This window comes from Aegilops tauschii, chromosome 7 (genome assembly GCF_002575655.3).
Source record: "Aegilops tauschii subsp. strangulata cultivar AL8/78 chromosome 7, Aet v6.0, whole genome shotgun sequence".
Taxonomy (NCBI): domain Eukaryota; kingdom Viridiplantae; phylum Streptophyta; class Magnoliopsida; order Poales; family Poaceae; genus Aegilops; species Aegilops tauschii.
Window position 1 is genome coordinate 60,223,254 of NC_053041.3, and position 15,774 is coordinate 60,239,027.

The following is a 15,774-nucleotide window of genomic DNA, read 5'->3' on the forward strand; positions in this document are numbered from 1 at the left end:
AGGGTATTAAGCGCACGTGTGGAGCCCTTTTTCTTTCAGGAAGCACGTGAAATGCAGCTTTCCGTCTCTACAATGCGCCCTGTAGAGCCAAAAAGTGCACGTGCGCTGCAAAAACTGCAACATAGTACTAAGTGCTGTAATTAGTGTACGAGTGATCGGAAACTAATACTCCGACCGCTCCAGAATATAAGGTGCACACTCTTTTTGAGATATAAAGACCAATGATAGTCCCTAACTTCAGCAAGAACCATGTCTTCATCATCTATTCTTCCACCGCAACATATGTGGTAGCATACCTCCTTCCAATTATACAGCTGGAGGAATGTGCAAAAATTGCAATAGGCCATGCAATCAAATATGCTCTCCCCTCAGCTTCACCCTGCATACGACGAGACTAACCAGCAGATGTCTACTTTGCCTGCTAAGTGCTAAGGCACACTGATCACATTCAAATGCGCAGAGAAATCGCATGGCAACCAATGGTTGGATGGTGGTACTACCCCAAGCCTACCAAGAATCAAACCTTAGGCTTGACCTTTTTGTTTTCTCATTAATGTGACGTTCCCGTAGATTGAGAGGAAAAAGGAATTATGTGCAATTTCACTTTCCCATGAATCCTACTAAGAAGTTGAACTCTCTTGTAACATTTCTGGAATTTGCATACAAGAACTCAAAAAATATTTTCACTTAACGCCAGCGTAACTAAATCCAACTACCACAAAGAATGCAAGTTCTAGAAACATGAGGATGATTGTGCAATACTAAATACTACCTCCATTCCTAAATATAAGACGTTTTGGCAGCTTAAACTGAACCAACGGGACTTCTTATATTTAGAAACAGAGGATGTGGTAAATAGGACAACAAACGCTCATTGCAGCTTTTGGAGCATGACATAATATTAGCAGAGCTTTTGGAGCATGAGAGATATTAGCACTGAACACAAGATTCCGAACACAGCTAGCAGACTGAGCATTTTCATTCTTCATTTTACCTACCTCCACTGCCTGTCCAAGTAGTTGAGATATTTCGACATACAAATCCAGCATGTTTCTGGAACCTTGTCATGGGAATAGTTCACCAAGGCTAGGAATACGTCAAGAATGAATCTTTGAGATTCAGGTTTCAGGGCGACACGGATTAGCATTGCGGTCCAGGCATTTGGGGCCAAACTGATTGCTTGACGGAATGATTGAACACCATTAATCAACCTTCTGATCATTCTACTTCTCTACAAGTTCAAAAGAAGAAAACCTTCAGTACATACACACTAAGGCACTATAGCATGTAACACAGTTCTGATATGAAATGCCACTAAAGACCAACTCATGTAGCCATAGAATCATCATCCTCTTCTTTTTCTCTCTGATTAAACAGACCAACTGTTTTGGGGGATTTGGGAAACAGACACCTAACGCAATTCTGAGATGATTCCGAGGGATGCAATGATGATGCAGCAGCCATGCATCTAGTACTGGAGTGTAAATTTGTGAAAAACAGTTAAGCAGTACGACCAGTTTCATGCAATCTAAAATGGGTGTTTTCAGCACGGAGTACACTGATGTAAGCGATTAGAAATGAGAAATCATGACAAGCATTGACTAACCTCTGGATTTAGCTCGCCTGTATTTCCCTCTTCCTCAAATATACCTGGAAATGTTGTTTCTTGTAAGAATGCATCAGAAGCCTTCACAATGTCCTGGATAAGGAAAACACGAACCCTCCAGCCTTTCCTCGATAAAATGAAATGAAAAAGGTCTTCTGTAGCTGAAACAACCGAATGCATATCGAATGATCTCCAGTCAGAACTGCTGGCAGTATTCTCGTCTCCAGGTTTCTTTGAAGATTCTTCTGACGACTGTTGAGATATAGCTGCAATCTGCATATTGAAAGATAGTAGGGATGAAATGTAGTAACAAAAGCTAGAAAGAAAAAAGAACACCCAAGGGTCAGCTGCCACATAAATTCATGACAATGATAGCAACTCAACACTATGATACATTTCTATTAGTCCCATGTCAGCTGATGTATGATGACCGCCGCTAAAATTTGTACAAACTGTTACAGCACTGGATGCATTCAAAACCTTTCAGCTATTCCCATTTACTAGTAAACAAGGGTAACAAGGGACTTCTTATTCATGCTCATGAAGAGATGGGGCAAAAATCAGAACTAGAGCCATGATGCTGCAGCCATCGCAGACATGACAATATTCATACCAAGTTATAAAATATTAAGACTTAAGAGTGCATTGCAAACAGTTCCAACAAGACAGGAAACAGAAACAAAAACAACTAAGAATTACATACCAGACGCTCCAGTCGATTCCATCTGATGGATCCATCATCACGTATCAGAAGCTCCCTCAATATTTTCCTCATATCAGGGCTGGGGTCTGCAAGGAGCCTCCCGATGACAAATGGGTAAGCGCTCTCAATAACTTTGAAATCAGGATCCAGTGCTTTTGCAGTCCCTTCTAAAGAACCAAGTGCTCTTATCACCAGTGCATAATCAGGAGGAAGAGAGAAATTAAAATCATACATGACGTCATACAGATGGTTCATTACCCCCTGTAAAGAGAAGCAAATAGCGATTTAGAATGTGCCAACTCATCCAGGTTAGGAAACTACGAATTGAAGGGGCAAATGGAGACGGCAGCAATACACAAGACTGGAGAATGTGACAGAGACCCCAGTGACCGAACAGTATGTATGTTAGAACCATGAGCTCAGCTAATTACTTACACAATGTTGGAACCTCAAGTGTGCAGAGAGAAGAAAATGTCATTGCTCCATTAATTTTTTTTATATCATGTCTACTACACTTTTCGAGATGCATCAGAAAATTGTCATTCTAAGCATAGCTTCACTGTGGTTATTACTAAAACATTCATGTTATTTTAGCTGTTTGTTTGGTTCAGTTAAGGGCTATATACCACATGTGCACTCCTAGGTCTCAACTATGATTAAGGTGTCCATTGATTTCGACGTTGCACGACAGAATACAAATTATCATAACAGAACATATACTGGAAAGAAGAACACTAACTAACCTGAAAATCATTTGATTGCCTCCTTCCATCACCAAAGGCAACACTCAATGCAGTTGCAACTGCGTGTAGGTCTGTTCCCTCAGGGACAAATCCGAGTGAATGGAAGTCATTCGCCAAGCCCAATGGGTCACGATTAACATAGTGCACAAGCTGAAACAAGTGAACTCAGTTCCCATTAAGTTCTACTTCGTATTTGAATAAAGTAACACGAATGAAACCAACAAAGGCCATATAAACTCATAATAAAACATGTGTGCGCTTTTTTTAAACCATTCATACCTGCTTATATGGTAGTGCCCATGTACCAAAACACGCCAAGACTATTTATATTATAATTTGATCCATGACACATAACTAGCTTAAATTTTTTGCGTGTATGAGTACAGACACATTGCAGTAATTCTCAGTTCTATACTACTTGGAAGATATAGAACTCTTAATTTGTACTAACTTACATTTCATGCAAATTTCACACATATGATAATTGTGAAACGATAAGATCGTTTAGTCGACTATCTCTTGGCAAAGCTCCAGACTCGACTTCCAACTAGACATGATTTAGCATAGGAAACAAGATTACCGATGTTAAACCAAACCCGAAATATACTCATAGTAAATTCTTCTCCAATCTTTGCAAACCATAAACTAAAAGCCTAAACCCAATAGGTTCGAAATATAATAAAACGGAGAACAGGAGAACAGGTTTAGCCACGTATTATCTATGTTTGAAATGTATCTAGTTTTACCATTAATAAGAATGACAAGATGCTCCAGGTGAATTCAGAAAAAAAAACAAGCAACAAACATACTTGGACGTAAAAAGATGAAGGTTACCATCTGTATGAGTCCCACTCGATAGTGTCTTGGAATATCACCCATCATACCAAAGTCAAAATATGCAAGAGACCCGTCTTCAGTTGCCACCAGATTACCTGGATGGGGATCAGCATGGAAAAACCCATCTTCAAGAAGCTGTCTCAACGAGCAATAGAGACCCTATAAAGTTTAACACAAAAAATGAGTTGCATACAAAATAAGAACACAACAGCACAATCAAACTAACAGACGATTAGCAAAGATAATGAATAAGTATGATGGAAACGGCGAAATACCCATACAGAAGATAGTCCAACTTTGGCAGCTAAACAAAATACTGTATAAATAATCCAATTATTTACAATCTAACACAAATTGTAAAGGAAGGAACCTAGTCAACACAATATCAATAGTACCTATGTGGCTATGTCTGTACATCCGGTCAAAAGAAATGTAGGTACACAATTTCTGGTTAAGGACCACTATAAGTTTACCTCATCAATCATCTTTTTCCTGTTAAGATTGGCTTTGCTGATGCGCTCAGCATCGGTTAGTTTGATCCCGTCAATCCATTCCAGTGCTAGTATAGATTTACGTGTATAAGTCCAGTAGACCTTTGGGACCTTGATACTTGTCCTGCCTTCACCACCTGAACCTGACAAGAAAACAAGATGATGGCTTTACACAGAGCTGCATATGTCAATTAATGCAGATAGAGTTAGGAGCTGAAAAGATGTTTCATGATGAGAAATATGATCATTTACTATATCCTGCTCTATTACTTGCTTAACAACTGAGATAACCTGTTCACCAGCTTAAGTACACAATTCAATACCTGCTTCTTATAGTTAGGGTACCAGTACCTTCTAGGCTTGCTAACTGCTAGCTGACATAGTAGCTGATGCCTATTTCATTCTGTTGTAGTCCCCATGCCAATGATATGTACATAGAGGACATTACTGACAATCATGAATTGAATAGATAAGATGTCAAACTCACCTTGAGAATATAGGATTGCAAATCTTTCAGCATTCTTTCCTTCTAAAACATAATCAATCTCATCAAACATGTGCCTAACCTGTTGAAACAAAAGGTGCACTCCAAATTAACTATAATGTACCGGATATCAAAGTCTAAGACCCACCCAACTGGACTCAAACCCAGGCTGGCTCATCCTCTCCAAAAAGAATTGCCAAAGTGCCTGACCAAAGGATTCGAATAAATACAACTTTCTTGCTACCCAGCTGCCCATGTCATTTCCTTGATAACATTTATTACAGGACACATATATGATATATTTATTGTTTGTGATTTAGAAGGCAATACAGAAAGCATCACAATAATAAACTACCCAAGATAAGTCACTTGGATGTAAAGTACCATGAAGAGAACCATGACAAGTTGCTACAACACACGAGGCCATCATGCATGCTTAAGGGAGAAAATCGTAATATAATCCTAAAGGTTCTACAGTTTGGCAGTTCCTAGTATGCTATACAGATAATCCAAAGACAATCCACCATAAATGTGTGCTGAGAAAAAACCATATGTGAATTTTATCCGACACATTGAAGTGGCAGAATTCAACGCGATAAACACTATAAAACACTCTGCATTTTATACAACACATTGAAGTGGACAGAATCCATAGCAAGACAAACACTATATTTAATATGTATGAAAGTAATATGAAAAAAACAACTTGGACAAAATTATATTAATCAGGGAAGTTAAGAATGAAGAAAATGTAAGGGCCAAGGGTCAAGATCAGAGCTAAAAAGATGTGAAAACTCACAATTTCATTAACAGCTACCAATAAATCTTTGCGGGCCTTAGCAAATCGTTTTAGCTGTCCTCCAATCATATTGAATAGAAGTGCATCTAGGGTCAGCAGGGGTGCCATTCCAGGCCTCTGAACTTTGATTGCGACAAGCTCTCCAGAGTGTAGATGAGCTGCATGACTTGAAATATCAAAGGGATGCATTTCAATTTGGAGAATTCAGATCTGAAATATATGCTAAAGGAAGCAAAATAAAATAAATGAGAAAAAAGATGATCATATGAAAATAGCCAAATCCTAATCAGATACAACTAACCTTTGTATACTTGCCCCAGTGATGCTGCTGCAATTGGCTCTGGGCTGATATCAGCAAATAGATCAGACATTCGAGAGCCCAGTTCAGACTCGATAGTCCTGATTGCTTTACGAGTAGGAAATGGTGGTATTTGATCCTAATGAGATTGTTGTCAGCAAGCACAGTGAAATGAAATCGTCAATAAATAAAAGAAAGAAGAGTAAAATATAGTACTCCCTCCGATCCAAATTAATTGTCACAGCTTTAGTGTAACTTTGTACTAAAGTTGTACTAAAGCTGCGACAATGAATATGGATCGGAGGGAGTACAACAAGTTCTCAGCTTTCAGATTCTGAATTTAGTGCTGTTAATTACAGAAAATCTCAATGGGTTATTGCCATTTTAGGATCAAAACTTTTCAGTGGCCATATATTGATGCCTTGATTCCAGAAACTTATCTCCATCTCTAATCCCTGACCTTCTCATTCCAGTGCAAAAATATAATATCCTTAAAAGCTTGGCATAGAAAGCCATATCACTACAATAGTGTTGGTCTTCGATCAAGTAAGTGAAACTATGTAAAGCACGATAAGACGATACCTGCAGCTTTGAGAGCTCTTGACAATATGCGCTGGGCAATATATCAGGGCGCGTGCTCAATGCCTGTCCAAGCTGCATGGTGTGGAAGGATAAGGAAACGATTACATTATGAACTCCCAACCGTGGACAGGGAAAAGGATTACACTATAAATCTCACAAGTCCACCACTATACCAAATCCATGTGAGCACTTTAAATGTTGATGTAACTAGACCATTGCTGTTCTAATTGCAGAGGTTCTGGTAGTCATGGTAATAAATTTTCACATATTAGACTCTTTTTCAGTATTCACAATATGCAAAAGGTAAACAGCAGCAATAATATAACACAAGAAGTTATGCCGCACTGTAGAGATCTCCCATTCTTTATCATTTTCTACAGACATTGTTCTGGCCTACCTTGATGTAAAAAGGCCCCAAGCGTATCAAGGTCTCCCGGAACTGAAACAGGGAAAATGATAACCACACAAGGCACTCAGTTCCTCCACAAATAGGACAAGTAGGTAACAGGAAGGAAGGAAGGAACGCAGGACAAAGAAAAATACCTTCTCAGCTCGTTTATGCACGTCGCTGAGCAATAAATGCCAAACAGTAAGCTTCACAACATGATAAGAGATAGTTGCCGCCCTGTACACTGCAAGGAACGGACCGAAGCCACGGTCGGCAAAGAGCGTATGGGAACTTGATCCCAGGATTCTTCTAAACTTTGATTCCAGCGACTCCTTCCTGATCTTTGCGTACTCCGATGACGGTCTCCCACCATGCACGCTTGTGAATGCACTTGAGTAGCTGCAAAACAGGAAACGACTGGCTTAAGAATCATGTCTCCAGAGTCTAGCCAAACAACACCAGAACAATTTAACCTGCGTTTGGAGCGAAACCGCCAATTCCCCCCCCCCCCCCCCCCCCCTTGAACTAGCTATTTTTCGTTCAGGTGGCAACTCCACTTACCACCAAATGGAGAAGAAACTTACAGCATCAATGATTCGTGTGCACATCATTCAGTTATAAAAAGAAATTACAGCATCGCACTTATACATCAATTGAGTTATGGACACAGGCCATAATTGGCACAGCTCTGCATGCGTGCCAATTTCCAACTAGAGTATGCAGGAAAAACGCCACAGCTGACAAAGTGGGTTACTGAATAGTGAATACTGATAGACAAAGGAACAAATAGATAACAAGCGTGTTCCTCTATGCCTAGGTACATTATTACGCATGTTGCCTCTCTGCGGGGGTTCCTGCGGGGGCATCTAGATTCCAAATGGAGCAAAAAAATGCGATTACCTTCTGACAGATGGCGCGGCGGAGAGGGGCCGCAGGGCGAGGTCGTCGGCGGCGGCGGACTGGAGGGGGAGGGGGCCGTGGAGGTGGCGGCGGCGGCGGCCGAGGTCGGCGCCGCGGGCGAGGAGGAGGAGCCGCGAGGTGGGGCCCGCCATGGCCGGGATCTCATCAGCTACATGCAGCTCCGGCCTCCCACCGAGCAGAGAAGAGAGGGACAAAAGGGGGGAGGGGAGCGTTGCTTGGGAAAGAGGAGAGGGAGGAGACGGCGCCACGTGACCGGACCACGGGGTCGTGCTGCCGCTTTGCTCCGTTCCTTACTCGGTGCCGGGCCGCTTACTCTCTCGCGGCCGAACCTGGCCACCCTGGGCCGTGCCATGCGCGCCAGCCCACTAGCCCGCGTTATCCCGGCACGTGACGATCCAGCACGGCCCGCGGCTAAGTGGCCAGATCGGCGCCTTCTATGCCGGTTACGAGTTTTTTACACTAGTATAAGAGCGTTTTTTACACTAGTATATAGTGTCAAAAACGTTTTTATATTATGGGACGGAGGGAGTAGAAAATTTGGAAAATGCGAAAATTAAAAAAGTAACGGATTTTAAAAAAAGTTACCAAATTTCAAAAGGTGCACAATTCTGAAAAAGTACGCAGCTTGAAAAAAGTTCGCATAAATGAAAATTTTCACAAAGATTAGAAAAAAAAATGTTTCTAGTTTTAAAAAATCAATAGGTTTCGAAAAAATTTCAAGAATTTGAAAAAGTTCACGCATTTTTTCAAAAAATAACAATAATTTGGAAAAATAAAAAACAATTTGAAAACAGTTCACGAATCTGATAAAAATGAAAAAAGGGAAAAAAGAAAACTAAAACCAAAAAAGAAAAAGAAGACAAAAATGGAAAACAAAATAAGAAAGCCGGCAAAAACCCATGATGGGGAAAACGAGAAGAGTAACATCCCAGCAAAACCATCAGCCCAATCATTGAAAAGGTTCCCAAAGACCCGGTGAAACAAATAAGCTACATGGCCCGGCCCAATTACATACATAGCCCAGTGGAGGGTGTGTGCCGGTTAGTGAGCTGTGCTATAACTGGCGCTTAAGGTGCGGCGCGGAACAGGAACTGGGAGTGGGTTGTGCCCGTCACGATGCCTGGGGACATGCCTGGGCTACAAGGCCACCCAATTATTTTTGTTTTTATTTTCATGATATTTATAGCAAAAAATAGGCCCAAAGACTAATCATCAACTCGAAAAGCACATGGGCCATTAGGGCTAGCATGTCATAGGTTGGCCCGTTTAATACTGGGGGCGAGGCCAAGCAAGTAGACCAAGCAGCGAGTGAGGAAGCTTCATGGGTTGTGGTCTACTTTTGCTGAGTGTGGACCCCCTTTTGCAGTTTAATGAAGACCCCCTTTTGCCGAGTGTAGCACTCGGCAAAGCCCTGTTTGCCGAGTTTTGTTGTTTTATCGAGTGTTTTGTCCAAGACATTCGACAAAGTGTCTGTTTGCCGAGTTTCACATTTTTGCCAAGTTAGGTACCCGGTAAAGAGCCTAACACCCGCTCTTCTTGAGTTTGTTCGACCACCGCAACCGCCATATGCACAAGTTCTCTGATTTGCTCTTCAGCCACATCTGGCATGTCTTTTTCCCTATCTTCGGCCACAACTAAAGGCGCCAAATATTTCAACATTGTTCAAAGCGCCCACGTTCTCCCATTGTAAGTTTGTAATGGGCAAACCCATAGCTTCCATTCAATCGGCTTTCGACTAGTATTTTCCATCTTTTTTCATATATGTTTATTTTTTCTTTTTTTACTTAGTTTGTGTTCAGTATTTTTATCCCAACTTTCTTTTTCTTAAAATATCGTGAACATTTGTATTTAATGAAGTTTTTTAGTAAGTTTTAAATTTGTGAATCTTTTAAAAATTTATGAAATTTTTATTTAATCATGAAGAAAATTCAACTCCATGATTTTTTTAAAATTCATGTACATTTTTATCTAATCATGAATTTTTTTCAAATTCATGAACATTCTTCTGAAATATTTGAAATCTTCTAAATAAAAAACTGTGTGAAATAATAACGAGCTGAAAATATAAAACCTAGATGAAATGACAATCATAAAGGGAAATCGCCAGGCAAAGCGCTAAATGGGATGTTACCTAGTGTGCGCAACTGATAGAAAATCTAATGGGATGTTACCGTGGCTTGCAGGTCGTTGATCAGCCAGAAGCACCAACTGATATCTTCCAAGGCCTTTTGTCAACACCAACTAGAAAATGCTAGATTTTTACATGGAACATATGATGGTGTATATTTAGCATGAAAAAAAATTAAGGTCAAATGATGAAGCAACAGAAATTTCACCTTCAAACCAGACCCGTTCTCTCGAAACCAGGATTGTTCTTGGACATGGTCTGGTTTGTAAGCAGTGTACTTCAAAACACTTACAAAACCTACTCATTTTTTACCATAACATATTGATTATATACGAGGACACCATGTCAAGTTAATGTTTTTTAGACTTTGTTTGCCCTTTTTGGAATTTAAAAACCAGTAACCTCCCTGTTCGGGGTCGAGTCTTGGCAACCCAGGGTTTGCAATTCCTATTTTCTTTGGATAAGGCATACGCATAGACTCAAGAACGTAAGCATGATTTTACAACCCAATTTTGAAAAAAAGCATGCACGTGCAGTTAAAATTTGAATGCACTTAATGCCTATGAATGGAAATATATAGGGGGCAAAAATATAGAAAAGAACAAAGCAGAAAATGAGAAAATGAAAACAAATAATGTACAAACAAATGAAACAAAAGAAAAAAAGGAAAGAAATTACAAAGAGCCACGTGGCACAAACCTGGCAAATGCCTTATTTGATGAGTACCACGTGGCAAAAACTTTGCAAATGCCTTGTTTGCCGAGTGTTGGCCTTTTTTTTACAAATGGTGGGTTTATTGACTCAAAATGGAATATCAAGATGATACCGACACAAAGAGCACACATGCGATCTCTGCATAGCTAGATTGCATACGGCCAACAACAACACACGCACACAAAAACACGCCAGCAAATTGCAGTCATATAAGACTAAAGCTATGTGTAACCCAAAGCAATCAGATCTGCGATCGGCAAACTACAACATTGACCATATTTGCACCAATCATCTCATGACACGACATGGATGATGAGGTTCTTTAACAGCAATGCCTTCAGGAACGAATCGACACTCGAGCGCCGCCGTCGCTGGATCCAACCATGCAAGGCTGGTATCTAGGTTTCCACCCTGAAAAGCCAGTCTGAGCATATCCGAACAATGCCTTCAACAAGATAACGGCATAAAAATATCGTCATTGCTTGGTATAACCAACATGGGCTTTCACCTGGAACTCGAGACCGATGTCACTTATGTGTTGTCGTCACCATTTTTCCGCGATCCCAGCTGTTGCATGCGATGCGTAAGTTGTCGTCTGTAGTTTGCACTTTCCCTCCAAAGTCAACCACCAGATCTAGAGAGAGGAACCCTCACGAAGACCTTTTAGTGGCCACCGCAATCCGCCACAGGTGTTGGGGCAGACCAACCCTCCTCGGCGACACATGCTGAGCGGCCTCCCGGCGACACCAACGCTAGACAAGGTAGATGAAGGAGATACCATAATTTCCTTTTTAAACATATCAACACTTTTGAAATTAAAGTTGCACGAATGTTTTCGTAGTTATATGGCACTTTGTTTTGAAAATACATGAACATTTTAAAATATAATAATATTTTCAAAAGTACAAAGAGTTATTTTTTATATCTACATATTTTTGTAACACATGACTATTTTGCTCACTTTTATGATTTAAACATATTTTTAATAAATTTTATATCAAACTGGAAAAAAATACAAAGTTTCTATATTGCTATCGTGACGCATCGATTGTGGCTCATTAAGATGCCGCCGCCTGGCGGCCAGCTGCTGTTGCCCGCACTACACTGTGCATAGCAGCCAACCTCATTGGGAAAGAGGGCGTATGTAGCTCCATTTTACTATCTTTAATTATTGTTCGAAAAACAATACATAGCATCCATTCATGATTATAATTTGTGATTTCCCTAATGCCTAATGCCCTGATACGCTTTAGTGGGACCATGATGTTTGCATCCTTTTTTTGAAGCAAAGTCCGTAGAACAAAAAGTTCTATGGTAAATTTTCATTAATTAAGTTATGTACAGATACAAAGAAATAAAAAAGAGAAAATCAAGCAATGCCCTTTTTGTGTAACATTAGGAAATTCCGCTAGGTGCTGTTCAGACCAATGCCCTTTTTGTTAATTACATTAGGAAATTACGCCAGGTGCTGTTCAGACCAGGATGTTTGCATCCTTGGTAGTTCCATGATTTATTCAGTAGTGTTTTTGGCGTGTTTAAGACGATAGCTACGTTTGACATCTCTAGGTCATTAGTTGGAAGCTATAGGCCCCAGGTAGCTCCTTTACTTTGTGTAGATATGCGTTGTGCTGTCCCGTCATATCAGACAAAGTAGAAATCGTCCTGGAATTCTATTCCTGTGTCTTCGGTGTGCTCGTGTCTGTTGTGTTCACCGTATGTTCCATCTTTTTTGTCCTTGGGCTAAAATCGAAACACGTGTAGACCTCACCCCCATAGTTTTCTTTTGGCTTTCTTTATCCTTGGCGCTGGCGGTTGTGCTCGTAATATGGTTGAATGTGTTTTCCCTGTCAGTACAATTGATATGGTTTCAGATGTGCACTGTTATATTTTGATACACCCTCTTAATTTGGTAGATATTGAAATGACAATGGCGTGCTGTAAAAAAATGACAGTGATGTTTTTTTTCAGATAAAGACGAAGTGGCGTAAAACTGATGATAAAGTAGTAAATCTTACATTCGTTTACTCAGAACATCAAAGCATAACCTCCGGATCGATCCACCACCACCATCGACATTGGCATAGTGTCGGTCTATAGGACTCTACTGTTGCCGATATGTCGGTTTTATTTCATGATTTTTGTCAGACTTTTGGATTTGGCTGGGTGCATCTTAGTTATGCAGAGGCCGGGTGTCACTCATATGTTTTGTATCCGTTTGATGCTACATTCTGAGATAATAAAATCGCCCTCTATCGAAAAATAAACAATAAGTTGAGTTTTTTGTTGTTGCCAATGCAAAGCTTTGGCCTTCTATGACATTGCTATTGGCTTGCTGGTTGTTGTGTGCTTGCGTTGGTGTTAGTTGTATGCATCCTATCTATGAAGAGGCCGAGTTTATGTTCATTGTGTTTGTATTCTCTTTGATGCTTCATTTGGAGCAAAAAAAATCCTTCCTTTGTTGAAAAGAACAATAAAATGAGACATATTGATCTCGTAACTTTCTTTTACACCTGTTAGGATCTTCAAAATCTTAACGAGTGTATACAATATTCATGCTGTGCCTACATGTGCTACTCCGAATAGTGACTATCCATACGTCTGGGGCGTATTGATATTGGTCTTGATAGCTTTGCCACATGCTTGCATTCACAGATTTTGATAGCCAATGCCATCATCTACTCACTACTATGATTTTTATTAACTTAATTACACTCGGTTTCTATATCGCAAATTTACAATTTGTGTGTGCCTATAGATTTAGAATTAACGAGACTAAGAAAATTCACCATACAATGTGATTTATCTATTGAACGCCACCTTCATAAAAAAATCCACAAAAGATGAACAGAACTATTATATGTGGTGCAAACTTAATTAGTTCATCACTACTTTTAACTGATGTATGTTATGTCGTTTTCGTAATGTGCAAGCACTTATATAAAGCCAACATGTGTTCTGTTTCAGAAAACTCTATTAAGAACCTCATTAGACCAGCCTAGCTAGAGCACAGTTGTCTTCCGGACCACCCCAATGGCGGTGAGGATCTTGGTGTTCTTGGCCATCTTTCTCTTCGTGGGACCAACGACAGACGGCAGGGAAGCCCAGCCGGCCGTGCCGGGGGTCATGTTGTTTGGTGACTCGCTGGTCGGCGTGGGTAACAATGATTATATAGCCACCTTGGTGAAAGCAAACAAGGCTCCCTACGGTAGGGACTTCAAGGACCATGTCGCTACAGGGAGGTTTGGAAATGGAAAACTGCTTAGCGATATCATAGGTCGGTCAGAACCTTATTAGATCTTGTTTGTACAAATGGATTTTTAACATTTCACATGAACTCTTACCAGTGTTATGGCATGCTTATCTTGTGTTACAACTTGCATGGTACGTTGCAGGTGAGAAACTAGGGTTTAATGGCTCTCCTCCTGCATATCTTAGCCCACAGGCATCAGGGAAGAATCTTTTGATTGGAGCCAACTTCGCATCTGCTGGATCCGGCTACTACGATCCCACATCACGTATGTATGTAAGTACCATCTCTATCGGTGGCTTATCATGGCACTTTAACAATAATGGGAAGAAACAAATAAAAACAGGAAAAATAGATTTGTACTCCTGGCTGGTAGATGGCTTTATTTATTCAAAGTCGGGCTCGGCATGAGCCTTTTCTCTAAAAAAACAATAATGGAAAGCTGTGTGTACTGAAATGTATATATGTTGCATCCATCACGTACTTATGTCTTATTGAATTGTGTGTGGCAGCATGTAATCCCTTTGTCCCGACAACTGGAGTATTTCAAAGAGTACCAATCGAAGCTGAGCGTGGTGGCTGGGAGTAACCATGCTCGATCCATCATCTCAGACTCACTCTATATTATTAGCGCTGGATCAAATGACTTCGGCTTCAACTACTACATCAACCCTTTGCTCTTCTTGACAGAGAATGCTGATCAGTTCTCTGATCGCCTCGTTGGCATCTTTAACAACACCGTGACGGTGAGCAAGACCAGACCTGCAGCTTCCTCCTTAATTAACAAGGATCAGATGATTAAAATCATGTAATTTTTGAACCTTTTGCTAATTGTAGCAACTTTACGCTATGGGAGCACGACGTGTTGGTGTTTTTTCAATAGTGCCGTTGGGTTGCGCCCCATTGGCGATCACGGTGTTTGGCCTTGGGAGAAGCAGGTGTGTGCCAAGGCTCAACGATGATGCACGAAGGTTTAATGGGAAGTTGGATGCAGCTGTTGACTCGCTGTCGAAGCGATACAATGATCTTAGGATTGCTGTTCTGGACATCTACACACCATGGCACAGCCTTGCGACCTCCCCTGGGGCACATGGTAGGATACATAGGCTACTAATCCTTGCCTCCTTGGAATGGTGCCACATGGTGGCCATGATGCATGTCTATTTTCTTGTCGCATCAACCTTGCTCATTCTGTTCATTGATTCGAACTGAAAATGTGTGGGTTTATGTTGTCAGGGTTCACTGAGGCAAGGCACGGATGTTGTGCTACGGGATTAGTGGAGTTCACAGTGTTCCTTTGTAATTCTTTGTCCATTGGGACATGTCCGAACGCGACGACATACGTGCATTGGGACTCCATCCACCCGTCGGAGGCAGCGAACAGAGTGATCGTAGATTCTCTCGCTGATAGGATCAACAAGCTGGTTATGTAAAACCCTGGACCTAGTACAGTGATGTATGTACCAGTTAGTATTACGCTACATATGATACGTATCACTAAAGTATGTCTCAAAATAAACTGTAGATTCCCTCGTGTTGAAGCCATAAAATAATGTGTAAGTTACCTATAAGTCGCTAGGTATCTGCTACAGCTCTATGTATTATATATGAGTATTTGATTGCAAATGACACACATATTTAAGGTGGTTGAAATAAAATAACGCCAAATATGCTATCGCTCCTGCAGCTAAGCATTTTCAGCTCAGTCGTTCCTGCGCAGAGAGAGCAGAAGTGTCCGTGTCAGAGACCGCACGTCCCTAGCGAGTGGCGTGTGGGTGAAGAGGATGCGGACGCTTGACGGGTGTGGGGTGGTCACCCACGCTGAAAAGAGTG

General features: G+C 40.8%; 2 protein-coding genes across 3 annotated transcripts; one reads left to right on the forward strand and one right to left on the reverse strand.

Annotated features, from left to right (window-relative positions):
• Positions 1 to 604: 604 nt before the first annotated feature.
• Positions 605 to 8,098, reverse strand: LOC109775816 (uncharacterized). Of its 2 annotated transcripts, none has more exons than XM_020334517.4 (13): positions 7,832 to 8,098; positions 7,087 to 7,330; positions 6,941 to 6,982; positions 6,544 to 6,615; positions 5,965 to 6,100; positions 5,664 to 5,821; positions 4,868 to 4,946; positions 4,363 to 4,517; positions 3,887 to 4,048; positions 3,053 to 3,202; positions 2,310 to 2,570; positions 1,607 to 1,879; positions 605 to 1,231 (listed from the first exon to the last, which is right to left on the reverse strand). In XM_020334517.4, exons 1-13 carry the CDS (start codon positions 7,981 to 7,983, stop codon positions 995 to 997), a joined length of 2,121 nt encoding a protein of 706 aa, XP_020190106.1. In that variant the 5' UTR covers positions 7,984 to 8,098; the 3' UTR covers positions 605 to 994. The 2 variants fall into 2 exon arrangements, with proteins under 2 accessions (XP_020190106.1, XP_020190105.1); XM_020334516.4 differs by having other exon boundaries at positions 4,363 to 4,523.
• A 5,614-nt stretch (positions 8,099 to 13,712) lies between these two features.
• On the forward strand, positions 13,713 to 15,511 carry LOC109775812 (GDSL esterase/lipase APG-like). The gene is made up of 5 exons (XM_020334512.2): positions 13,713 to 13,968; positions 14,087 to 14,217; positions 14,454 to 14,687; positions 14,779 to 15,034; positions 15,178 to 15,511. Exons 1-5 carry the CDS (start codon positions 13,725 to 13,727, stop codon positions 15,372 to 15,374), a joined length of 1,062 nt encoding a protein of 353 aa, XP_020190101.1. The 5' UTR covers positions 13,713 to 13,724; the 3' UTR covers positions 15,375 to 15,511.
• The last annotated feature ends 263 nt before the right edge of the window (positions 15,512 to 15,774 follow it).